At 42.8% G+C, this 26,828-nt stretch overlaps 1 protein-coding gene across 1 annotated transcript in view; it reads left to right on the top strand.

The window, feature by feature from the left end:
- Window positions 1-26,828, top strand: part of TIAM2 (T-cell lymphoma invasion and metastasis 2) — a 245,820-nt gene that overhangs the window by 156,394 nt on the left and 62,598 nt on the right. The window contains exons 10-15 of the mRNA XM_018053392.1: window positions 3,883-3,954; window positions 12,988-13,149; window positions 14,573-14,677; window positions 14,880-14,958; window positions 17,620-17,712; window positions 18,275-18,538. Coding sequence (XP_017908881.1) covers window positions 3,883-3,954; window positions 12,988-13,149; window positions 14,573-14,677; window positions 14,880-14,958; window positions 17,620-17,712; window positions 18,275-18,538 — 775 coding nt within the window. The remainder of the gene's footprint in view (window positions 1-3,882; window positions 3,955-12,987; window positions 13,150-14,572; window positions 14,678-14,879; window positions 14,959-17,619; window positions 17,713-18,274; window positions 18,539-26,828) is intronic.

Below are 26,828 nucleotides of genomic sequence, written 5' to 3' on the forward strand. Positions count from 1 at the left end.
GCCTGGCTTGGAGAATTTTGAGCATTACTTAACTAGCGTGTGAGATGAGTGCAATTGTGCAGTAGTTTGAGCATTCTTTGGCATTGCCTTTCTTTGGGATTGGAATGAAAACTGACCTTTTCCAGTCCTGTGGCCACTGCTGAGCTTTCCGAATTTGCTGGCATAATGAGTGTAGCACTTTCACAGAATCATGTTTCAGGATTTGAAATAGCTCAACTATAATTCCATCACCTCCACTAGCTTTGTTCGTAGTGATGCTTTCTAAGGCCCACCTGACTTCACATTCCAGGATGTCTGGCTCTAGGTGAGTGATCACACCATCATGATTATCTTGGTTGTGAAGATTTTTTTTGTACAGTTCTTCTGTGTATTCTTGCCGCCTCTTCTTAATATCTTCTGCTTCTGTTAGGTCCATACCATTTCTGTCCTTTATCGAGCCCATCTTTGCATGAAATGTTCCCTTGGTATCTCTAATTTTCTTGAAGAGCCTTCTAGTCTTTCCCATTCTGTTGTTTTCCTCTCTTTCTTTGCATTGATCTCTGAGGAGGGCTTTCTTATCTCTCCTTGCTAGTCTTTGGAACTCTGCATTCAGATGCTTACATCTTTCCTTTTCTCCTTTGCTTTTCACTTGTCTTCTTTTCACAGTTGTTTGTAAGGCCTCCCCAGACAGCCATTTTGCTTTTTTGCATTTGTTTTCCATGGGGATGGTCTTGATCCCAGTCTCCTGTACCATGTCACGAACCTCATTCCATAGTTCATCAGGCACTCTATGTATCATATCTAGTCCCTTAAATCTATTTCTCACTTCCACTGTATAATCATAAGGGATTTGATTTAGGTCATACCTGAATGGTCTAGTGTTTTTCCCTACTTTCTTTTTTTTCTTTAATTTTTATTTTTACTTTATTTTACTTTACAATACTGTATTGGTTTTGCCATACATGAATCCACCATGGGTGTACATGAGTTCCCAATTCTGACCCCCCCTCCCACCCCATGTCATCTCTCTGGATCATCCTTGTGCACCAGCCCCAAGCATCCTGTATCCTGTATCGAACATAGACTGGTGATTCATTTCTTAAATCATAGTATACATGTTTCAATGCCATTCTCCCACATCATCCCACCCTCTCCCTCTCCCTCAGAGCCCAAAAGTCTGTTTTATACATCTGTGTCTCTTTTGCTGTCTCGCATACAGGGTTATTGTGACCATCTTTCTAAATTCCATATATATGTGTTAGTATACTGTATTGGTGTTTTTCTTTCTGGCTTACTTCACTCTGTATAATCAGCTCCAGTTTCATCCATCTCATCAGAACTGATTCAAATGTATTCTTTTTAATGGCTGAGTAATACTCCATTGTGTATATGTACCACAGCTTTCTTATCCATTCATCTGCTGATGGGCATCTAGGTTGTTTCCATGTCCTGGCTATTATAAACAGTGCTGCAGTGAACATTGGGGTACACGTGTCTCTTTCAATTCTGGTTTCCTCGGTGTGTATGCCCAGAAGTGGGATTGCTGGGTCATAAGGCAGTTCTATTTCCAGTTTTTTAAGGAATCTCCACACTGTTCTCCATAGTGGCTGTACTAGTTTGCATTCCCACCAACAGTGTAAGAGGGTTCCCTTTTCTCCACACCCTCTCCAGCATTTATTGCTTGTAGACTTTTGGATCACAGCCATTCTGACTGGTGTGAAATGGTACCTCACTGTGGTCTTGATTTGCATTTCTCTGATCATGAGTGATGTTGAGCATCTTTTCATGTGTTTGTTAGCCATCTGTATGTCCTCTTTGGAGAAATGTCTATTTAGTTCTTTGGCCCATTTTTTTTCATTGGATCGTTTATTTTTCTGGAATTGAGCTGCATAAGTTGCTTGTATATTTTTGAGATTAGTTGTTTGTCAGTTGCTTCATATGCTATTATTTTCTCCCATGGACAAGGTGGAAGAAATGGACAAATTCTTAGAAAAGTACAACTTTCCAAAACTGAACCAGGAAGAAATAGAAAATCTGAACAGACCCATCACAAGCACGGAAATTGAAACCTACTTTCTTCAATTTAAGTCTGAATTTGATAATAAGGAGTTCATGATCTGAGCCACAGTCAGCTCCCAGTCTTGTTTTTGCTGACTGTATAGAGCTGCTCCATCTTTGGCTGCAAAGAATATAATCAATCTAATTTCGGTGTTGACCATCTGGTGATGTCCATTGTAGAGTCTTCTCTTGTGTTGTGAGAAGAGGTTGTTTGCTATGACCAGTGCATTTTCTTGGCAAAACTCTATTAGTCTTTGCCCTGCTTCATTCCGTATTCCAAGGCCAAATTTGCCTGTTACCCCATGTGTTTCTTGACGTCCTACTTTTGCATTCCAGTCCCCTATAATGAAAAGGACATCTTTTTTGGGTGTTAGTTCTAAAAGGTCTTGTAGGTTTTCATAGAACCATTCAACTTCAGCTTCTTCAATGTTACTGGTTGGGACATAGGTTTGGATTACTGTGATGTTGAATGGTTTGTCTTGGAAATGAACTGAGATCATTCTGTCATTTTTGAGATTGCATCCAAGTACTGCATTTTGGACTCTTTTGTTGACCATGATGGCTACTCCATTTCTTCTAAGGGATTCCTGCCCACAGTAGTAGATATAATGGTCATCTGAGTTTAATTCACCTATTCCAGTCCATTTTATTTCGCTGATTTCCAGAATGTTGACGTTCACTCTTGCCATCTCTTGTTTGACCACTTCCAATTTGCCTTGGTTCATTGACCTAACATTCCAGGTTACTGTGCAATATTGCTCTTTATAGCATCGGACTTTGCTTCTATCACCAGTCACATCCACAGTTGGGTATTGTTTTTGCTTTGGTTCCATCCCTTCATTCTTTCTGGAGTTATTTCTCCACTGATCTCCAGTAGTATATTGGGTTGGGCACCTACCGACCTGGGGAGTTCTTCTTTCAGTATCCTATCATTTTGCCTTTTCATACTGTTCATGGGGTTCTCAAGGCAAGAATACTGAAGTGGTTTGCCATTCCCTTCTCCAGTGGACCACGTTCTGCCAGACCTCTCCACCATGACCCGCTTGCCTAGGGTGGCCCCACACGGCATATCTTAGTTTCATTGAGTTAGACAAGGCTGTGGTCCATGTGATCAGATTGACTAGTTTTCTGTGATTATGGTTTCAGTGTGTCTGCCCTCTGATGCCCTTTCACAACACCTACCATCTTGCTTGGGTTTCTCTTACCTTGGACGTGGGGTATCTCTTCATGGCTTCTCCAGCAAAGCGCAGCCACTGTTCCTTACATTGGATGAGGGGTATCTCCTCACCGCCACCCCTCCTGACCTTGAATGTGGAGTAGCTCCACATTCTACTAGTACTAGGCATATAAATGTTTAAATGGCCTATTCTTTAATGTTTAGTATTCTACTATAAAATCTAGAAGATAAAAATTGGAAAAAGAAATTATTCCCAGTTCCTCTTCCCAGACACAACTACTTTTAATGTTTAGCTTTATATCTTCCTAATATTTTTTTCTATGCACATTTAAAAAATAGTGATAAACTTGATTTTGGTGGCTTTGCCAACTCTGATTTCTGCATCTTCAGAAATGTGTACTTCTTGCTAAAAGCAACATCAAGAAGATCTAGGATGACCTGAGCAATATATATCCTAGAAAAGTAAGATATGTAGCCATATGGGAAGGAAAAAAAAGCAACTTCAAGTTAAAACTTTAGATGTAGTAGAGTCGTAAATAGTACACATTGTGATAGGAAGAGCTTGTCAAATGTTATAGAACTTAAATTTTTAAATACTGAGAAAGTAACTGCCAAGCGAATATTGTAGAGACACTTCATTAGTCTTTTTTTCTCCTGCTGTCTATCAGATATTCGATTCCAGTGGCAGCCATGGATTTTCTGGAACTCAGCTACCTCAAAGCTCCAATAACTCCAGTGAGGTAAGTGTGGTTGTAGATGGCAGCTGTCTTATTTTCCTGGGATGACAGAAATGCCAAGTTAAGTGGGGGCATGCTTAATCTTTACCTGAACCTATTGCAAATAATCTTTACCTGAATCTGTTGAAAATAAATTTGGAACTCAAATGTTGCTGAGTAGGTAAAAGGTGTTTTCAGAATGCCAGTTATCTTTGAAGGTATCTTAAACTCATTATAACTCCATCTTCAAAGTGATATCAATCAGGTCAGTCACTCAGTCATGTCAACTCTTTCAACCCCATGGACTGCAACATGCCAGGTTTCCCTGTCCGTCACCATCTCCTGGAACCTACTCAAACGCATGTCCATTGAGTCGGTGATGGCCATCCAACCATCTCATCTTCTGTCATCCCCTTCTCCTCCCGCCTTCAGTCTTTCCCAGCATCAGGGTCTTTTCAGATAAGTCAGTTCTTTGCATCAGGTGGCCAAACTATTGGTGTTTCAGCTTCAGCATTAGTCCTTCGAATGAATATAGCTAGACTGAAGTCAAAATAGTGACTTTCATTTATTTATCCCTATTTCTTGGGTAGTACTTACTGTCATTAGAGAGTTTAGTGGATCCAAACTTGCGTTTTACTCTCAGATTGTCAGGGGTCTTCACATACAGTGCTTCACGCTGTCAATCAGCAGCCTTTGGTGCCTTCAGTAGAGCTGAGCACAGAGGCTCCATCTAGTCCCCAGGACAGTTTCTGACTAAGCAAAGCCTCAGAACCATTGCTGGAAGGAATTCTGGGGTGGGTAAAGGTGGTCTGAGTGAGCTCATGCTTCTTCTTTGTGTCTTTTTCAAATCCACACCTTCCAATTAAAGCTGTCTTTTGTATTACTGTTTCTCTTATCTTCTTCCTCACTAAATCATTGTATCTTGGGGTTTTATGTCCAATAACCCTCTAAACTCTTTGTTGAGGTTCCAACCTGATTTTAAGGGCTTAGACACAATTTAATGTGCTTTTTACAAAAGTAGGCAATATTACATAACAAATTAATTGGGGTAATTCAGTGAATTGGCGATAGTTTGAAAGATCTGAGGAATGGCAGAGTGTTTAGACCCTGTGATGGGTCTGGAGGGAAGTAAATGAGGAAATTTCTGGTGATCTTAAAATATACGCCATAGACAGCCACCTTTTCTGCCTCCATGGGAAGTGGACCCAACTGTGGGTAGTGAGCAGGGGCTCAGTTCCATGGTTATTGTTGAACCACCCCTCATAGTTAAGCCCTGCCCAAGGTGTCCTGAGATGGGGTAGAGAACCTCTGCTCAGAACCCTGCCCTCACCTCCCATACTCACAGCACAGGGGCTGCCAGAGGGCAGGTCAAGTGAGCTAGGCTGGCTATTCCAGGAGGCCAGGTCACAGGCACTGCTCCTGGCTGGTCTCCTTTTGCTGTGTGTGTGCTAAGTCGGGTCAGTCATGTCTGACTTTTTGTGACCCTATGGACTGGAGCCCGCCAGGCTCCTCTGTCCATGGGATTCTCCAGGCAAGAATACTGGAGTGGGTTGCCATGCCATGCCCTCTTCCGGGGGATCGTCCTGACCCAGGGATCGAACCTGCAATCTCTTATGTCTCCTGCATTGGCAGATGGGTTCTTTTCCACTAGCGCCACCTGATTTGACTGAGTGGAACTCTGAGGAAGCCACATCCAAACCTTCCTCTTTATAGATCATACCATCAAAATGGTAGAGTTTTCATAGTAAATGATTTCCAGTCTCTGCCCTATTATTTCTGTATACACTCAGAGCTTTTTTTTTTTTTCCAAAATCCGGATCAAATTACACAGTCTACGACAGATTTTACTTGATTAAAAAAATGGTTTGCAAGAAGTTGGACCCAACTTAGCGATTAAACAGCAACAGCAGAAAATTATATCATTGTTATTTATTTGCTTCTTATTATCTTTTACTGTTAGTCATCCCACCAAGTATACATGTCATATCTCCCAGGCAAGTTTATAACTAGGACCCTTGATTATGTGTTGGGCTTTCCTGGTGGCTCAGCTGGTAAAGAATCCCCCTGCAATGCGGGAGACCTGGGTTCGATCCCTCAGTTGGGAAGATCCCCTGGAGAAGGGAAAGGCTACCCACTCTAGTATTCTTGGGCATTCCTGGTGGCTCAGCTGGTAAAGAATCCACCTGCAATGCAGGAGACCTGGGTTCGATTCCTGAGTTGGGAAGATCCCCTGGAGAAGGGGAAGGCTACCCACTCCAGTATTCCGGCCTGGAGAATTGCAAAGAGTTGGACACAACTGAGCTGCTTTCACTTTCACTTTTGATTATGTGTATATTCCTAACCCATGACTCACTGCTAAGGATATAGTATTGCTTAATAAATTTGCGTATTATTTGTCTGTATTAGATGTAGCCCTTTAATGGTTGAGAAGAACTGTTTGATCCGCAGTAAAAGCCACATGGTTTTAAGGTCATATCTCTTTCAGCATTGTGATAATTTAAATTTCCTACTTTGAGAGTTTAGAAATTGTATTATCAAAACACTTTCTATTAACAGAACTTACATTGAACACTGAAAATAAATTTTGCTAGTCATTAATGATCAGAATTAAGCTTATTGCTTATTTAAATTGGGTTCAAATGACCAAATCATCTTCTTGTGATTTAATTAACAAGCCCCATTGGTGCTATAACCAGTGAGAGGAAAGTATTATTGCATTTGCTATTATTTTTTTTAAAGCATATATATTTAAACGTTTATCCCTATTTGTTTTAACTAAACATTGCTTCTGGATAGCAACAGTGAAGAAATTCCTTTGGCATGGAGGGCTATTTTAATGGCATGTCCATCATTTCTGTCCTGTAGTACTCAGATAACTAGGTTTAAATTGAGTAGCAGAGAGAATGAAGGGTATTTGATTTTTTTTTATGTCTCTGGGACTTAAGATTCTGCCTGTAGCTGGTTGAATAATTAATATTTCATTCCACTCATTTTTTTTGTTTTTCTGCTAATCTTTCTTGGAGAATATTTATAACTTGCACAAACCATCTATTTGTAAATGGTGTGTTATGTCCATAAGCGTAACACAGAAAGGCAGTCATTCCTGAGTGCTGGGAGGGAGGAGGGGTCACGGGTATTTAAAAATATTCCATTCTAATCGGTGCATCGTGTAACAGTCCAACAGTGAGTCACCCTAATTTGAAATCTGTTAATGTTGGAATCCAGCCAGTCTTATTTGAGTGGTTTTTTTAAAGGACACTTTGGCCCGCCAAAAAAGTGAAAGCTTTTCATAGGGTACTTCTTGGTGAGTAATAATACGTCTCAGTCAGAGTTTGAAGGGATGTGTTTGTTATGGAGATAGTGACAACAAATCCCCCGCTGAGGCTCTGGAAGGGAGCTACCCCAGAAGCATCATTGCAGATACTCTGGCGCCCTGGGCCTTGGCTCTTGCTCCTGGAAAATTGGCTTGGGGTGTCCCAACTTTCTGTGGCAGCGAGTGAATGAAGTATTGTCACACTAGTCCTTAGTTCCAAACTGGGGGTAAAAAAAATGCTAACTTTTTTTTTAATGGAAACTATGAATGAAACCACTTACTCTTGACCATCACTCTGGTCTGTTTAAATAGAACATTTAGTCTGGAACCCTACACAACAGTCGGACGCGCACAGATGGATGGTACATAGATAGGTCTTTGTTTCCCTTTCATATCAACTGATTTTGGGCATCCACCCAAGAAGGAAATGAACACCTCCTCCTCTGTGACATTTTGCTGCTGTTAAGACAGCCAAGAGCACGGACGCCTTTTGTGTTCTTCCCTCATCTCACTTGCTAATAGACCTTCCTTTTATCAGCAACTGTGGTGTGGGCCCGTTTTGTGACGGCTGGATTGTGATTTTGCCACTCACTTCCCTTCAGAGATCCAAGTAGTAATTACGAGCCATTTGATCCAAAAGCATCTGCTGTGAGAGCCCACGGAGTTTCAATTTTCTCTCCTTGAGGCACACTGAGCAGAAGTAATTTGACATGTGCTTTCAAGGCCATTAATGTGATGGTAATAAGAAATGCTTCTGTAGAAGCTGCCCTACCTGGAGGGCGGAAGTGATTTGCACACCTTAACGGAAGTGGCCGTGGCTGCAGTTCAATGATGTTACCATTTGGTGGATGGCCACTCAGCACCAGGACACATGGTGGTCTGGGCACCAGTAGTCACCACGGTTCCCTTGGGTTTTGGAGCAAGGGCTGATTCTCATGTGGTTTTTTACAGTGGCCACTGTTGAATTACGGCGGTCAAGCCTTTGTTCAGTCGTGTCTGACTCTTTGCAACCCCATGGACTGCAGCCTAGCCTGCCAGGCCTCTGTCACTCACCATCTCCCAAAGTTTGCCCAAGTTCATGTCCATTGCATCAGTGATGCTATCCAGCCGTCTCATCCTCTATCGCCCCCTTCTCCTCCTGCCTTCAATATTTCACAGCATCAGGGACTTCTCCAGTGAGTCAGTTCTTCTGATAAGGTGCTCCAAAGTATTAGAGCTTCGGCTTCAGCATCAGTCCTTCCAATGAGTGTTCAGAGTTGATTTCCCTTAAGATTGACTGGTTTGATCTCCTTGCTGTCCAAGGGACTTTCAGGAGTCTTCTCCAGCACCACAGTTCGAAGGCATCAATTCTTTGGTGCTCCATCTTCTTTACCATCCAACTCTCACAACCATACATGACCACTGGGAAGTCCATAGCCTTGACCCTTTTCAGCAGAATAATGTCTCTGCTTATCAGCACACTGTCGAAGTTTATCATAGCTTTCATGTCTAGAAGCAGTCTTCTGATTTTAGGGCTGCAGTCACCATCCACGGTGATTTGACTTGACTTGATTTACTGGTCAAGCCTGCTGCTGCTACTGCTAAGTCACTTCAGTCGTGTCCGACTCTGTGACCCCGTAAACAGCAGCCTACCAGGCTCCCCCGTCCGTATGGTGTAATTCCATAACCCACACCGAACTTCAAAAGCGATCTTTTACATTGCTGATGGCCCTTTATAGTTTATGTAGTCCCTTCAAATGCCCTTTCTCATGCCAGTCTCCTGTTTCTCTCTGGGACTGGTGTGCTTCAGCCCCTTGTAAAGGTGAAGAAATTAAAGCCCAGAGACATGAGCTAACCAGCCCTGACAGGGCTGGGATTTGACCAAGATTGTCTGTTTATTGTATTTTTGCTGGTTTGATTTTCTCCTCCAAGAACTGGAAACCTTGAACCGGCCGACTGGAAGCTAATTTTGTAGGGAGGGAGGGATGGAGTGGGTGAAGGGGTATGTGATAGTCTTGAACAGGGGTAGCCAGCCAATGACTTCTGGGTGGAGGTTTAAAAGATTAACGTAGCATCTTTAAGGATAGGCAGAGAAAAGGGTTTTCCAGATACGTCAACTTGCTGGATTTATTTTCATGATTCTCTATTCCTTTTATGAAAAAGAAGATGAGAGAATATCTTATCTGACTCACTGAAAATGAAGCATGTGATTTCAGTGTGGATAACACTGACCCTTAAAAGGATCAATCCAGTGTGTTTTTTTTTTTTTTCCCCCCAAGTGGGCAAATCTTCCAACAGCCTAGGAGATGTATAAGCAGCAGTTAGTCTTTTCTTTCTCTAGTTCTAATCAATGAATCACTTATACATGCTTGATACTCCTTTTGAATAGCCATATTTCACCTTTTTTTAATTGCTTAAACTTCTAGGCTGTGTGTGTGTTATGCATAGGAAAAAAATTACACGTAAATTTTCACTCTAGGATCTCTTGAGAGAATCTGAACCTTCCCTAGCCTTGCTGTTGATAGACCTCTTCTCGATCATTCAGTTGACCTTAGGTCAGCAGTGTAGACTCAGGAAATGTTTCCTCAGAGCACAACTAGGCACAAAACCTTGTTTAATTGAATACAATATGAATGTTTCTTTTGTCCTTCATCGCATCTTCTCATTTGCCTGCATAGTTATCTCTAGCTTAGAACTTCTCTATAGTAATCCTCTTTTAGTTTTTCTTCTTGAAACTTTAGGGAGGATTAAGTACTTAACACTGTGGAAATAGATTCTGCATAAGATAATGAAAATGGGCAGCTCTTAGCCTACAAGCCCATTCGTGACTGAATTTCTCATTGCATCCAGTTCAACACCCATAGATTAGGTGAGTTCTGGGTGCAGGGACACACTGTGTGAGGGGCGGAAGGACACACACTGTGTGAGGGGCGGAAGGACACACACTGTGTGAGGGGCGGAAGGACACACACTGTGTGAGGGGCGGAAGGACACACACTGTGTGAGGGGCGGAAGGACACACACTGTGTGAGGGGCGGAAGGACACACACTGTGTGAGGGGCGGAAGGGCACACACTGTGTGAGGGGCGGAAGGGCACACACTGTGTGAGGGGCGGAAGGGCACACACTGTGTGAGGGGCGGAAGGGCACACACTGTGTGGGGGGCGGAAGGATATACACTGAAGGGCTGAAGGATATAAGCTGTGAAAGGCTGAAGGATATAAGCTGTGAAAGGCTGAAGGATATAAGCTGTGAAAGGCTGAAGATATATTGCGTGAAGGGCGGAAGGAGACTGAGAATGAGAAAGACAGCGCCTCTGCTGTCATTCATTCATCTCAGCACCTGGGGGACCTGAGAACAGCCGTGCAATGACTATCAAGCGGGCTGGGTTTCACTGCAGGGACATCTGAGTGTAGACACATCTAACTGAGTGGAGTTGGGGTTGGGGGTTGGAGGGGGCAGGGGAGACTTCCGAAGAAAGTGGGTAGCACTTGAAACAAGGTTGAAAGGTATGTGTGAATTCAGTACAGGAGCTCTGGGGAGGGTAAAGCAGGAGAAAGCAGCAGAGGTGACGGGGTCTGGAGGCAGGAGAGTGCTCGTGTGGGGAGTCGGGGGAGCTGGAACATGGCGTGCCTAGTGGAGTAACCCAAAGGAGTCAGATAGCTGGCCCGTGTCCCTTTTGCGAGAGGTGACTAACTGCCAGGCTGATGTTTCTAGAGTGGTGGTGGGAGCCCAGGCTCACACTGGGTTCCAGGGTGCAAATTCCCCACAGTACGACAGTCGCAGCTCGCTGTGGGAGCTGGGGGCAAGTTTCTAGAATTTTCTGAGCCCCCATCTTTTCACTGTTAGAGTCAGGACAGCGCCTGCCTCAGGGGGCTGTGAGTGGTGAGTGAACTGGCAAGGAGTCGTGAGGTCTCTCTGGGATAAGGGGAGGGTAGTTGTGGATTTGTGTTCCCCGTGTCCCTCCCCGGGCTTGTCCATCCTCCGTCAGGTTTCCCGGCTCGGCTCTGCTCTGAAAGTACAGCCCTGAATTGCTTTACAGCAGCAGTCAGGATGGTCTGACGTCCCCTCGTCCTGGCTCTTTGTGGTTTCTTACTCCACAGTGACCTCTGCCGGGGTTTTGGTTTGATTCTGAGCAAGGCTTGAGAGGCGGGGCCTGTGCCTTTAAGCCGGTACCTGGTTGTTGCTGATGCCCCTGGCTGAAATTGCTGCTCAGGTGGACAGACGTGCCTGAGGCTTGACCTGAGAAGAAAATGGGACCCACGTGACATGGGACCCTGCAGGGGACACTGGGGTCCTTGCTCCTTGCCTGAGTCCTTGGCTCCGGTCATCTGCTTCTCTCTCGCTCGCTCGCTTTTTCTTTGGCAAGTGTGGTTCATGCACATTGTGGGCTGTGACCATCTTTCCAGGAAAAGGTACAGGAGATGACAGAGCCAGAAATGTCACTTCAAAGATGAGGACCACATTTAAAAAGACAACACAGGAAAATCGATTCTTCCCTTTGCCTAAACCTGTTTTTTTTTTTTTTTAAATGCTGTACATATTCTTCTATTTTAATCCTATTGGTATAGGGGAATCTTGGAGAAGGGCATGGCAACCCACTTCAGTAATCTTACCTGGAGAATCCCATGGACAGAGGAGCCAGGTGGGCTGTAGTCCATGGCGTTGTGAAGAGTCGGACATGACTGAAGCGACTTAGCACATAGGGGAATCGTGTGTGTGTATGCATGTTTTTAAAATGCATGAAATTCAAAGTAAAAAACCTGTCAGTGACAACTCTCACATAAGATGGGTGGGGTATACGTGATACATTGATGATGAATCTGTATGTAACATTTTCTGGTGTGTGAGGTGTTTTCATATATATGATCTCTTTTATTCACAAAATTTGTGTTATTGATTGGTAAACTTAAGCAATTGTGTTGTATTAATAACATCCCTGTTTACAAAATAGGAGGTGAGGTTGAACACAGGAAATCTCCTGCCCTACTGCTTAAGTGGTGTGACTTGACCTCAGTCTTCTGATTTCAAATCCTTAAGTCTTGTCTTTACCACCAGACTAATATGAGAGCCTAACCAGAAGGGAACATTACTGAGTTGCTTAATATTTAATGTTAACTATTTTTATTTATAAATCATAGAAGAACATATTAGCATGAGGTCATGGAGTTACTGTGAGGGTGAAGTTTAGGAAACAAAGCTTCCTTGGGAAAAGCTTCTGAAACATGGTATGTTTGTGAATGATTTCTGAACGAGTGTCTAGCTGAAGATGGAAAAGCACTTAGTCCAGGATTGCTGGTAATTTTTAAAAACAAGTAGAAAGAAGAGAAACATGCTTGGATTAAGTGCAGTTCATGGTTAGTATGCAGGCAGGCATCAGAGGCCATGGCCGAGAATGTATCTGAAATTCACTGGGATCATGGCTTAGACATAGACTTCATGGAGTTCCTGGTCATCTGGACAATTCTAGAGCAGTAAGAGTGGATACTGAGCAGCCCTTCTTTGATTGCATTGTGCTAACTTGGGCTAAGAGGCAAAGTGGCTAGAACACGGGAGGAGGAGTTGATTGACTCCAATCAGCCTCCCAAGGACATCAGCTGCATGTTGGTTAAACAAACAAGGAAACTTCAGGCTTGTCTGCCCCAGAGGGTCATGAGAAGCCCTAGATGTGAGGAGTGCAAAAGTGCTAACTCTACGGGGCATTTTCCCATGGCTTCCCTCATTTGCTTGTCAAGCCCACTCTTTCTTTTGTGACCCCAAAACAGGTGGATGACCTGCTACACTTATACGGGTCAGCAGTGGATGGTGGTCCCCGAGACAGCACGTGGGAGAGCCAAGTTGATGTTCACTTTCAGGATCATCAAGCTGTGACTGTGATGATCAAGCCGGAAACCAGAGTAGAAGATATTCTGACTCTGGCCTGCAAGGTAGTGGATTTTGCTGTAGAAATATACTTCTGAATGGGAATAATCATTAATATTGCCCTCCTTTGCCTGCTTAATTTGTGTGGTGTTTTAAGACCTCACTTTCTACAGGAAGGAATAATATGTTATGTTAATTAACATATTCATTATAGTATTCTCTTTCTCCATGGTTTAGAGGAATAAGTTGAGTCACAGCCCAGTGCCTTCATGAAGAACTTGAGCTGTTTTACTGAAATTCTGTATATATACCTTTATATCTGGGATAATTATGAAGTCTCTTTTGTTATTTAAGGTACTTATAGATGGTATTCTGTGAGAAAGTGGCATAAACTTTGCAGTGGTTTGATTTGATGCTAGTTTTATCAAGTTTCTCTGGATTAAATGAGTCACTCAATACCATTTACAGTTGCTTCATGGAGATTGTTATGAGATGGTGTTTTATTCATTTTTCAAACTGGGTCTTATTTCTGAAAAGAAAGTTTATGATATATTTACAAGAGAGCCCTCTGAGATCCATGAAACCGACTCAGCAGCATCAGATAATATGCTTTCAGACCACCAGATGGCGCAGTAGAGCTGAAATATTTTTACGTTTTCAGAGAAAATGCAAACATACGAAATGGTTAAAAAAATGTCGAGTTTGGTAGCTCTTTACCACAAATGCTTATTAGATAATCTTTCATTTTAGTCCTCCTTTTTCACTTTGACTAAACGCCTTAGGATTCCAGATATTTTTATATGCAGCTTATACTGTTAATAGATTTAATTTTCTTTTGCTCCATTATGTCAGGTGATTATTCAGGCAGTCAACAATATTATTCGATAACAATAATATCAAGTTGGTAAATATTCTGATAGAGGAGGTCAGACGTAGTGGGTGAATTAGATCCAGTTAGAACATAGGCTTGAGATAATTTCTCATTGTTGAAAATGTGTCTGAGACAGAATGTGTGGGTGTATGTGTATATATATATGTGTGTATGTGTGTATTTATATATATGTTTTCCTTGTGAAAAATGGTTGGAACAGAAAATTCGTAATTCTGAAGTCTGCAGAGTATGAGATGGTTGACATTTCACAAATTACTTTAGTAACAGGAAACAATTTAAATTTAGGTACTACCTGTCTATTAAAAGAGAGCAGTTCTGATGCTGAGGAATATTCTGTTATCATATATCAACCACCATAACTGCTTCAAAATACATCTCTTGCTTTTAGTGATAAGTGGTATCATTTAGAGAAAACCTTCTTGAAAATAATTTCCCTTTTTTCTTTTTTGCGCACTGAAACTTCAGCTCTTGTATGTACTTAAACTCAGCATATTATGGAAGATATTTTTAAAAGAAATTTCCACTTTTATTTTTAGTGAACAATGGTGCATTTAGAAAGAACATTTAACATCTGAATAGCTGTCTTTTTTCCCTAGATGAGGCAATTGGAACCCAGCCATTATGGCCTACAACTTCGGAAGTTAGTGGACGAGAACGTTGAGTACTGTATTCCTGCACCGTACGAATATATGCAGGAGCAGGTGAGTGTTCTTCGGCTTTGGTAAGGGACCAATCCATGGGCCAAGGAAACCCATCCATGGCCCCTTAATTAAAAAAAAAAATAGTGTCATTCGGGGGAGAAAATTCTGTTTAAATTGGTGTCTGGTTTGGAAACAATCAAAATAAATTTCCAAGATACTATTACTTTAGATCCTCTGATTCTGTGGGTCTTCCCTTTTGTAGGTTTATGATGAGATAGAAGTCTTTCCACTAAGCGTGTATGATGTGCAGCTGACAAAGACCGGGGGTGTGTCTGACTTCGGTAAGGAGGAGGAACGTATTCATCAGAGAACCATCTGGTCCATTCTTGCCTGGTTTGCCCCAATGTCTTTGGACCTAATCTTCTTTTCTTCCCATTTTCAGAAACTATGACAAGAGATTCTGAGCTTCCTTTCTCTTCCCTCATTCCTATTAATTTATATTAGCAGACTAAAAAGATATGTATTATTATTGGGGGGAAATGCCAAAACACCTAAGAGGAATGAATGTAAAAACTGAAGGGAAATTTGAAGTTATGGTGATAATAACAACACAATGAATTTATTGTGTGCTGGGCACAGTTCTTAGCTGATTAACGTATGATTCATGTAACAGTTCTTTCGTCTCCGGGTCTTTGCTCTTAGCACTTCACCTGCCTGAACTGCCCCCCTCGTTTCCCCTCCCTTATTCCCTTCTTTCTAAGTGTATAAATCCAACTTGTCCTTCAAGGACTGACTAAAAGTCTCACTTCCTTGAAGAAACCTTACCCATTGCTTTACCTTCAGTTTAATAATTAAGGGTCAGTATTATCCAAATCACTTCATAATATTCAGTTCTTGCATTTCTGTTTATCTGTGTTTAAACTTGGCTCTTTATAAACTGTGCTCATATCTTAAAGTTCCTTCCCGTCTCTTGCTTCGTCTTATTCCAGAGAAACCTGATGATTAGATGGTGGTGCTTGTGGTTTAGTCCCAAAGTCATATCTGACTCTTGTGATCCCATGGACTTGTAGCCTGCCAGTTAATGATCAGTAGATATCTCCATAGAAAGACTATTTCTTGTTAGATATATTGATATGATTATTTCCCTTAAAATGATACAGCCTGATCGTAATATGTTAAAAATTTCCTTTTTATGATTTGTTGGGGTTTTTTGGTAAAGTGATGTTCCTTGTTTCTGGCACCAGATGTTATGTTGGTTTTCCTCTCAAGGCCTCTGAGCATTTTGTCTGTTTCTGTTGGTCTCGCTCTGCTCGCCAAGGTCTCCTTTGCTCAATCTTCTTTGCATTTGAATGACTGATGGGAGATATGAAAAAATACCCTTTGGTGACCATGCTCTCCCAGGCTCTGCGTGAGGCACAGAAGAAATAAGGGACATGCCTTTCTTCCTACTGTCAGAGACGTCCCAAGATTATGGGACCAAGACATGAAAATGTGTATTCCCACCATGGAATCACAGATGAGGGCACTTTTGGAGGATGGAGGGAGGCACATTCAGAGAAGGGCCATCTCACCTGGGTGTGAAATAGGTAGTCCTATTTAGGGCAAGCAGTATCCATTCAAGTATTTTTCCACCTGCTCAAAATGCCTAGCCCCATACAGAGTTGTTTCTTAACAAATATTATATTGAAGTGAACTTAATTTATTTTAATAAGACTTTTTAATCTCAATTAAAAAAAATTAAATTGTGGCAAAATGCACATAATATAGGGCTTCCCTGGTGGCTCACGTGATAAACAATCTGCCTGCAATGTGGGAGACCCAGGTTTGATCCCTAGGTTGGGAAGATCCCCAGGGGAAAGGGAATGGCTGGGTACTCATTCACTTCATGGCAAATGAGGAAACAATGGAAACTGTGACAGACTTCGTTTTGGGGAGCTCCAGAATCACTGCAGATGGGGGCTGCAGACATGAAATTAAAAGACGCTTGCTCCTTGGAAGAAAAGGTATGACAAACCTATACAGCATATTAAAAAGCAGAGACATCACTTCATTGACAAAGGTCCATCTAGTCAAAGCTATGGTTTTTCCAGTAGTCATGTATAGATGTGAGAGTTGGACCCTAAAGAAGGCTGAGCACCGAAGAATTGATGCTTTCTATCCATGGTGCTGGAGAAGACTGTTGAGAGTTCTTTGGATTGCAAGGAGATCAAACCAGTCAATCCTAAAGGAAGTCAGTCCTGAATATTCATTGAAAGTACTGATGCTGAAGCTCCAATACTTTGGCCACTTGATGCAGAGAGTCTACTCATTGCAGAAGACCCTGATGCTGGGAAAGATTGAAGGCAGGAGGAGAAGGAATGACAGAGGATGAGATGGTTGGATGGCATCACTGAGTTTGAGCAAACTCTGGCAGATGGTGAAGGACAGGGAAGCCTGGCATGCTGGAGTCCATGGAGCTGCAGAGTTGGACATGACTTAGTGACTGAAAAACACCACCACATATCATAATTTCCCTTCATAGCAATTGTTAAGACAGGTTAAAATGACAACTCAGTGCCATTAAATACATTCATACTGTTGTGCAACCATTAACACCACCTAGTTCCAGAAATGTCTTTATCTTGCAAAACCGGTACTCTTGTAAAACAGTAACTTCCCATTCTCTTCTCTTTCACAGCCTCTGGCAACCAGCCTTTTATTTTCTGTCTCTTTAAATCTGACTGCTCTAGTACCTCATAGAAGTGGAATCATGTAGTCCTTTGTCTATGGGGCTGACTTTTTCATGTAGCGTAATGTCCTAAACCTTTAGATCTGATAGACTCTCCCCCTTTTCTTCCCCTCCTAGATATCTGTGCTTTCAAAACAGCTGTCATTTAGACTTTCTACACACCCTAATTATGTATAATGTCGGAAATACGTAGATGGTCAAGTACTTCCACTAAGATGGAAATACTTAGTGTCAGGAACTTAGACTTGTTTTCTTCTTTCATTTCTCTTCCTAGGGTTTGCAGTGACTGCGCAGGTGGATGAACACCAGCATCTCAGCCGCATCTTTATAAGTGATGTCCTCCCTGAAGGCCTGGCGTATGGGGAAGGTCCGTGTGGCAGGCGATATCTCTCTTCTCTCTTAATTCTGTGCAGTGCAGTCTGGCTAGTGAAATTTGCTCATGATCTTGTCAGAAAACAGTTTCTCCTAGAATTTTAAAGAAAGTAATTTTGAATGCAAAGGTGTATGCATGCACACACACACACGTATATGGGTATATAGTGAGAGACTGTGCGTGTATGGTTTTGAGAGACAATATATATACACAGAGTACCTGTGCATATGTTCAGGTAGATGGAGAAAGAGACGGTGAGAGCCAGCCAGGCAGACAGACACACCAAAGGTTATTTCCAACATGTTGAACATCACTTAGAGGACTAATTAATTTGAGTGACTCTTAAACTATTTCTTCTAATGCTACTCTTGAGAGAGCTGAAATTTGTTATCAGTGGAATCTGATTACTACAGGGTTTGGTGCTATCTTTGAAGGTAGCAACAGAAGAGCCCTTGAGAACACTAAGCGGGTTGAATTTGCAATCGTCTTTCATCTTAAAATATTCCTCTCGGTCATCTCTCTCTCTTCTTCTTCTTGTCCCCTTCCTCCTTCTCAGGGCTGAGAAAGGGCAATGAAATCATGACCTTAAATGGGGAAGCTGTGTCTGATCTTGACCTCAAGCAGATGGAGGCTCTGTTTTCTGAGAAAAGTGTCGGGCTCACTCTGATTGCCAGACCACCGGACACAAAAGCGACTCTGTGTTCTTCCTGGTCAGACAGTGACCTGTTCTCCAGGGACCAGAAGGGTCTGCTGCCCCCTCCTAACCAGTCCCAACTCCTGGAGGAATTCCTGGATCACTTTAAAAAGGATGCGGCAAATGGTAAGGTTCTGTTATTTCTACCTTTCTTCGCTGCTGGTATCACCAGATAATATTTTTAGGCTGTGTTTGCTTGCAAACTGAGATTATTTAGCTCTGTTCAAAGAATATTTTCTCATTTCTTAGGGGAAGAACACAGATGCCAAGCAAACTGATTTGATACAGAATTCCATGCGTTTTAGTAATTATAACACTTTTAGTGAAAATAGAAAATAATTGTTTTTGCACAAAGTAATATTCCTTAAAATTACAGTCTTAAAAAATCACCCATGATATTTAGTGTTATAATTACTTGGTTATTCAGGGAGGCAAAAGCATTTTGCAGTCATTTATTGGGTTTTAAGAACAGTTGATGCAATTCAGATCTTTACCTGTTTGGTTGAATACTACTTTTTCAATAAATGGCAAATTTTTCACGCGGGTCATGAATTTTAAAATTTTATAAAGGAAGGCCTGAAAATGAAAAATTGTATGCCAGTTTATTTTTTTAAAGGTGAGATTTCCATTTGAGGCAGTCATTTGAAGGTTTGACTTCCTGGGCCTATTATTGGTGCACATTTCGTATTTTTCAGTTCAGTTCAGTTCAGTCACTCAGTCGTGTCCGACTTTTTGTGACCCTATGAATCGCAGCACGCCAGGCCTCCCTGTCCATCACCAACTCCTGGAGTTCACTCAGACTCACGTCTATCGAGTCAGTGATGCCATCCAGCCATCTCATCCTCTGTCATCCCTTTCTCCTCCTGCCCCCAATCCCTCCCAGCATCAGAGTCTTTTCGTATTTTTACAGTCTGGTAAATGAGAGACTCCAGCTCACACTGAAAACCCGTGGTCCCTTCTGTACCTGGGAGGGAGCCGGCCAAGCCCCCACAGGCAACTGAGCATGACAAGCACATGGAGTCATTTTTATTCTTAATTACAATCATAACAGATTTCTAATGGAAATCTCTGCATGATCACCAAAAATGAATAAAAGAGCACAGAAGTTGTTAAGATCAATTTAATTATAAAGCAGGTTTATTAGGTCATTTTGGTATTAAAACATCAGATGGTAAGATTTGTGATTCAATAAGGTATATACTGCTTTTTCCTCCTCTCTAGAGATTTCCCTCCAATTTAAAATGCCATTACATTGACTATTGGCATATAAAAGTCAGTGTTATAAAACCAAAAATATGACGGAACTAATTAATTACCTGGTTATATCAGGGATGCGATTCTAGTCACCCTGGGCTGCTTTACAGGCCTGAGTGTTCCACACAAGACATTGTGTGTCCATTCATTGGATTCATTATTCTTGAGGGATACATTCACTGCCTGTTATATCTCTATGTATTTTATCATAATAAGAAATCACTGCAGAGTCTATAATACTTTTGGTACTTGCAGGAATGAATTTCTACAGAAAGCAGCAAAAGAGGTCAAATTTGACTCCTTTTTCTCCCCTCCCCTAGCAGTTGAAAATCAAGCAGGTCAGTTAATCTTGTTTTTTTTCCCTTTTTTTTTTTTCTTTTGGTGCAAGGATACAGCATAAGAAGAGGGCTTGGATATGTTAGGTGATCGTTAAGTACCTGTCCTAGGGACCCATTCTTACAGGCTGCAGCTTTATAACTGAGGACACCCATGTCTGTGTGCAGGTGCCTTAGCTCAGACTGTTGTTCAGTTGCTCAGTCATGTGCAACTCTTTGCAGCCCCATGGACTTCAGCACGCCAGGCTTCCCTGTCCTTCACCATCTCCCAGAGTTTACTCAGACTCATGTCCATTGAGTCGGTGATGCCATCCAACCGTCTCATCCTCTGTGACCCTCTGCTTCTCCTGCCCTCATCTTTCCTAGCATCAGGGTCTTTTCCAATGAGTCGGCTTTTCACATCAGGTACCAAAGTACTGAAGCTTCTGCATCAGCATCAGTCCTTCCAATGGGTGTTCAGATATGGCAGTGCTTTTCCACTCTGGTCTTGCCACAGGTGCCCCCGCTGTAGTGTATATCTCTTCTTATCCTTCCTTGGATGGCTTATCACCACCCCGGTTTCCTGGTGAGACTGTGCTCTGTGGGGCTGAGACGGCTTCTCCCCAGGGATCGCTGTCTGTCCCCTCCGCTGGTCCACAGTAATGTGCTTGTGTTGGAAACAAAACAGCCACGAGGGACTGCGTTCCCAAAGGCTTGGCAAATGTGGAATTTATTTACTCACCCCCCCCCCATCAATTTCTGATTGTTTTATTTGAATTATAGTGGATTTACAATACTGTGTTGGTCTCAGGAGTACAGCAAAGTGACTCAGTTATATACATATATACCTTCTTTTTTATGTTCTTTTCCTTTATGGTTTATCACAGGATGCTGAGTATAGCTCTCTGAGCTATTTGTTGATTATCCATCCTATGTATGGTAGTTGGGGCATCTGCTAATCCCAAATTCCCAATCCATCCCTCCTCCACCGCCCTTCCCCCTTGGTTTACTGTCTTTTTTGAAGTAGCTGTGCAGCCTGTGAAGGAAGTTAAATGTCTGTGAGTGAATGTCTCCAAGGGAAGCCTGTCTGTTTTGAAGGTTGGGGGAGAAGAAATTAAGCGAGGGGAGGGAGGAAAAAGAGGGAACCTTTTAGCTGAGCCTGACATGAGAAGTGTTTGTGGAAGTGTAAGGTGGGGGTGGTATGGTGATCGGAGTTGGGGTGATGATGGGGGTGGAGTGGGGGTGATGGGGATGGGGGTGGGGGTGGGCTAAGTGGCCAGGTGACAGATACTCAGGCTTCGTATCCCACCCTATCTGGGCTTGAGTTTGGGCCTGCCCTTTACCGGTTGTGTGACCTTGGGGGCAGCTCTCAGCCAGGGAGGGGTGGACGTCGGTGGATGACACCCTAGCCTCCCTGTCCCCTGCTGAGACGGTTCTGGGGTGTACCCCACAATTCTTCCAGATACAAGGGCAGTCTGTTTCCCATCTCACATCTTTCACACGCTTTCTGCCCTCTCGCTGGCCGCTGTCTCTCGCTTGGGCTTCCTGGGATCACCTTCTAGATAAACTTCTGTACCCACAACTTGGCTTGGGCTCTGTGTCTGGGGGAGCTCAAATGAGGACTCCGAACCTGGGTTCCTCATCTGGAGCATGAGGCTTATCTCAGCCCAGGGGGCTGCCGTGAGCTTGAGCCAGTCTGAGTCTCTGCACCTCCAGCCTGGCTCCTTGGGGGCAGGAAGCCTGAACATGGGGGTCTCCCATCCCCTTCCCCCCGTGAGCTTGCTGTCTCGTTACAGGTTACCTTGACTTGCCTTGGTGATGAATTAGGAAACAGTAGTCCCACTTTTTATGCTTAAGTTTTTTAATTACACACATAAAGTAATTTAAATGATTTGAAAAGCAATTTTTCATACAACTTTGAGTGTTACTGAAGAGTGCACATTTCAGAGTCTGCCTTTCCCTAAATTTCACTTGCTTCCAGCATTGCCAGAGGCAGCCTGGCACTCAAAGGAAACTGTTTTGTTTCCCCAAGAAACCAGTCTTTAGCTTGTTAATAAAAACCACACAGGGGTTCTCTGGAAGGGAAGACCTGCCTTTGTTTTTGTTAATGGAAACTGAAAGAACATCAGAAAGTGGAGGAAGAAGACTCCCTAAGCAACTGTTCTGGGTATATTTTAACTGTCTGGGCTGAATATTCACTGAACCTTTCTGCATACTTAAAATACGGGAGGCCCTGGAGTAAGCAACATGAGTTCAGAACTTCCTGTCTACTTGTGGTGGGATTCAGGTATCCAGAATCTATGTACTAAATTTAGCTTTAGTCTCTTGATTGGGTTTAAGCTGGGGGAAAAAATAAAAAACCTTCTTTACATATATATATAGGCTTCCCAAATGGCACTAGTGGTAAAGAACCTGCCTGGCAATGCAGGACACATACAAAACATGGGTTTGATCCCTGGGCTGGGAATATTTCCTTGGAGGAGGGCATGGCAACCCAGTCCAGTATTCTTGCCTGGAGAATCCCATGGACAGAAGAGCCTGGTGGGCTACGGTCCATAGGGTTGCAAAGGTCGGACACGACTGAAGTGACTTAGCATGCATATATACATGAGACTGTCCCATGGAACTTGGGAAATAGTAGAGTTTCTGTTCAGGTTTCATGCTTTTCTAGAAAAGAAGCATCCTGGTGGCCTTCTTGAGACTCATGATGTGTATAGTGTTTAGGGAAGTGGTTCTCAGACTTCACAGTGTTTAAGACTCACTTGAAGGCCTTGTGGAAATTCAAATTCCTGGGTCCTGTGGCCAGAGAGCCCCCTTCAGGCAGTCTGGGGTAATGCCAGCTTCATCATGGACCAGGGCTTGCTTACACTGCCAAGGCCAGTGCCCTGAAGGAGGTGGTCTGCTCCCCAGCAGTATGAGCCCCTCCTTTCCTGAACCTTTCTGTGCCCAGGTCTTGAGGATTAAATGAAATAAATGTATATAAAGTTCCCAACAAATGACTGCACTTGTACCTGTGTATTGGTATTCTCTCATTCAGGGATCCCATGCCCCCAGCCCCGAGCCGGTCCTCAGCGCACTCAGGAGGCAGCAGACTGGCTTGTTAGTTCCCGTTATTGGGTCTCAGCCCACCCATGGGAGACAGTCCCCAATCAGCGGATTGATACACTGAGAACTAGAGAACTTCCATCAGTCACTGGCTTTGCTGTGATATTCTCATGATGCTGTGAAGAGTGGAACGGGCAGGGATACCCCGAGAAGTGTTGGGTGCTCAGTACTAAGTTCCTTTGTATCCTTAGGGTTGAATGACTGTTTGATTCCTGCCTGTAAGGGTTTGAATTTTTGTTCTAGTTATCCACAGTAGAGGGAGAGAGAGAGAGAGAAGAAATGTCTAGAGGCTGTGTTTGACTTGAGCAGTAATATCATCTGGAAAGACTTCTTATACAGAGAATTAGTTTTACCGCTGGAATTCCCCAGATAAGTCACTGTTATTTTTGAGCCAACAAGGCCACCATTGAAGTCATCAGACGTGCCAGCCGTGTTGATACTGGCTTCCTGTTATTGCTGTTTTTGATTTATATTGAAAAGTCCCTTTTCCAGTGTATGCCATCTTTTGAAACATTTCAATAGCTTTTAAGAGTGTCTCATTGGGCAAAGACTTCCTGAATAAAGTCTTTATGTAAACATTGAACTTGATGTGGCATTCGTGTAGACTCCCTCTATAAACAGCTATTCATTTGGCCTCTTTAGGGTTGGGGTATATTTAACAGGAAACAAAATAGAAAGACCTATGTTCCTGCTTCCATGTAGATAATGTCAACCCAGCCAATGCTTCTTACAGGATGATGAAGGTAATTGCAGCCTGAGGCTCTTTTTTTAATTCCCCACCCCACTTTGAATCAGTCCCTTTTTAAATTGCTATATAAGTAGTGTAGACTGTCAAGCTACCAGAAGCCACTTAGATGCAAATTTGCTCTTTGGAATGAATTGCCCCTGGGAATGTATGTATCCGTTATACAGCTTTCTACCAAGGGAAGAATTATAGAGCCAGCTCTGATGTGGCAGACCCACTTATTTCCTGTTTATGAGAGTGAGGACATTTCGGCTTCCATAGACTGGTTTAGGATGACTAATAACGTTGAGCTCAGAAAATGCCCTGTTTATGTGTGAAAATACTATTACCAAGTCTGTCTGGCTAACACCCCAGATCCCCAGATGTCAAAACATACTCAAGTTTCTAAAGATGGTGAGTGCGTGTAAAAAATTTTTTTTTAAATCTGAGTGGGAAGTACTGATTTTACCAGGACACAGAGAACTTTGGTCTCCGAGTTCATAGTTTGTTCCAATGGTGCTGAAGACAGTTTTCAGTTTCAATAGCAGGAGTGAGCAATGTAGGTTTCTGATAGCAGTAACTAGGGTCCTTGGGTGCTAATCTCCTTGTAAAACCTAGTGTTGTTGGGGAATTTGTTTTCCTTTTCCCGTATTCATTCATTCATTTATTCACTTGTTTACTTAACAAATAAACAATTACGTGAAACATTGCAGGTTTATAACAATGAGTCACACATTATTTTCTACCCTCAAGGAGCTTATAGTTGAGTAGGAAAAGTAAAACACTTGTAGATAATAGTTCACGTTAAAAAAAAAAAAAAGGCTTTTCAATGAAGAGACTTAGAGGTCCAGTTCAGAGGGAGAATTCCAAACACTGATCTTCTGTTAATTTTGAGCAAAGGAGTCCAAAGAGAGAGGTGTGAGGACTGGAGGAAGGTGAGTGTTTGGTCTGAGTGCCAAACTCAGATGGGCCAGATGGGCATTTTGTGGGCTGGGAGGTATGTGGTGGGAGCTGGGAGGGCATTCCATAGAGTTTGTGGCCTGGGACACAGGCCCAGAGCAGAGGCCACGGGCTCTGTGCGAACAGGAAATGACATTGTAAAGTCTATTGGGATCAGATTGTATAGAATCCCGAATTCCTGGAATTTATCAAATATATCATAGCAAGTAAGTGGAGAAAGGAGCAAGTATTGGCCTTACTTTTCCCTGCCTTACAGAAAATACAGAGCATTTGTCTGGTCACTTACAGAGCACCAAAGTGTGGCTTGAAATCCTTCCAGAGTAGATACTCTTCAGCTCAGTTCAGTCGCTCAGTCGTGTCCGACTCTTTGCGACCCCGTGAATCACAGCATGCCAGGCCTCCCTGTCCATCACCAACTCCCAGAGTTCACTCAGACTCAGTGTCCATCGAGTCATCCATCCAGCCATCCCATCCTCTGTCATCCCCTTCTCCTCCTGCCCCCAATCCCTCCCAGCATCAGAGTCTTTTCCAGTGAGTCAACTCTTCGCACGAGGTGCCCAAAGTACTGGAGTTTCAGCTTTAGCATCATTCCTTCCAAAGAAATCCCAGGGCTGATCTCCTTCAGAATGGACTGGTTGGATCTCCTTGCAGTCCAAGGGACTTGCAAGAGTCTTCTCCAACACCACAGTTCAAAAGCATCAATTCTTTGTCACTCAGCTTTCTTCACAGTCTAACTCTGACATCCATACATGACCACTGGAAAAACCATAGCCTTGACTAGACGGACCTTAGTCGGCAAAGTAATGTCTCTGCTTTTGAATATGCTATCCAGGTTGCTCATAACTTTTCTTCCAAGGAGTAAGCGTCTTTTAATTTCATGGCTGCAGTGATTTTGGAGCCCCCCAAAATAAAGTCTGACACTGTTTCCACTGTTTCCCGTCTATTTCCCATGAAGTGATGGGGCCAGATGCCATGATCTTTGTTTTCTGAATGTTGAGTTTTAAGCCAACTTTTTCACTCTCCACTTTCACTTTCATCAGGAGGCTTTTTAGTTCCTCTTCCCTTTCTGCCATAAGGGTGGTGTCATCTGCATATCTGAGGTTATTGATATTTCTCCCAGCAATCTTGATTCCAGCTTGTGTTTCTTCCAGTCCAGCGTTTCTCATGATGTACTCTGCATAGAAGTTAAAATAAGCAGGGTGACAATACACAGGCTTGATGTACTCCTTTTCCTATTTGGAACCAGTCTGTTGCTCCATGCCCAGTTCTAGCTGCTGCTTCCTGACCTGCACACAGATTTCTCAGGAGGCAGATACTTTTACCTTCCCCATATTGGTTTTATTGTTTCACTCTTAGAGCTTCATTCCTTTGGCTCACGCAGTATTGTTTTTAATGATCAGAAGTCCCTTGTAAAATAAAGACTCAAATAAATGTTTTGGGGGGAAAGAAAGAACAAGTGAATTACTGTTGGTGCCTATAAGAACAAAGTACTCCTCAGGACTGTAAAGCCATGTCCACTAATGGTGTGGTCCTCGCAGATCCCCTTTAGAGGCTTGACTAGCCTGGCATCAGGACAGCTGGGGGTGAGGAGGTGCCTGTAGCCGTTAGGATGAGACAGTGTTGGAGCTGAGGGAGAAGCTGGTAAATTAAATTTGCCAGCATTTTGAGTAGAACCAGTCCTGTTTTCTCTCTCCTAACATGACATGCAAATTCATTTGTCAGGTTAAAATCTACAGAATTTCTCTAAAGAACAGGATTTCTGTTAGATACATCACTTTTAAAATAGCCATTTGAGACATTGGAATGACTGGATCAAATGCAGTCACCTGGGCATGTAGAGTGAGCCAGATCTCTGTGAGGTAGTAGTTCTGTGAAGCTGTTAGCTATTATCGGAAAGAGGAAACATATAGCTGGTTACACACGAGGGGAAAAAAGGTCTGACCCTGTGGATGTTACAAGTACTGATTGCCAAATGATGTTTGTCTGCATTTCCAGTTTTGTTCCCCTTCTTTGCGAATGAATTATGTTCCTGACTTAATTCTTCCCTATGAAGGAATGG

The sequence above is a fragment of the Capra hircus genome, chromosome 9 (assembly GCF_001704415.2).
Source record: "Capra hircus breed San Clemente chromosome 9, ASM170441v1, whole genome shotgun sequence".
Classification (NCBI taxonomy): Eukaryota; Metazoa; Chordata; class Mammalia; order Artiodactyla; family Bovidae; genus Capra; species Capra hircus.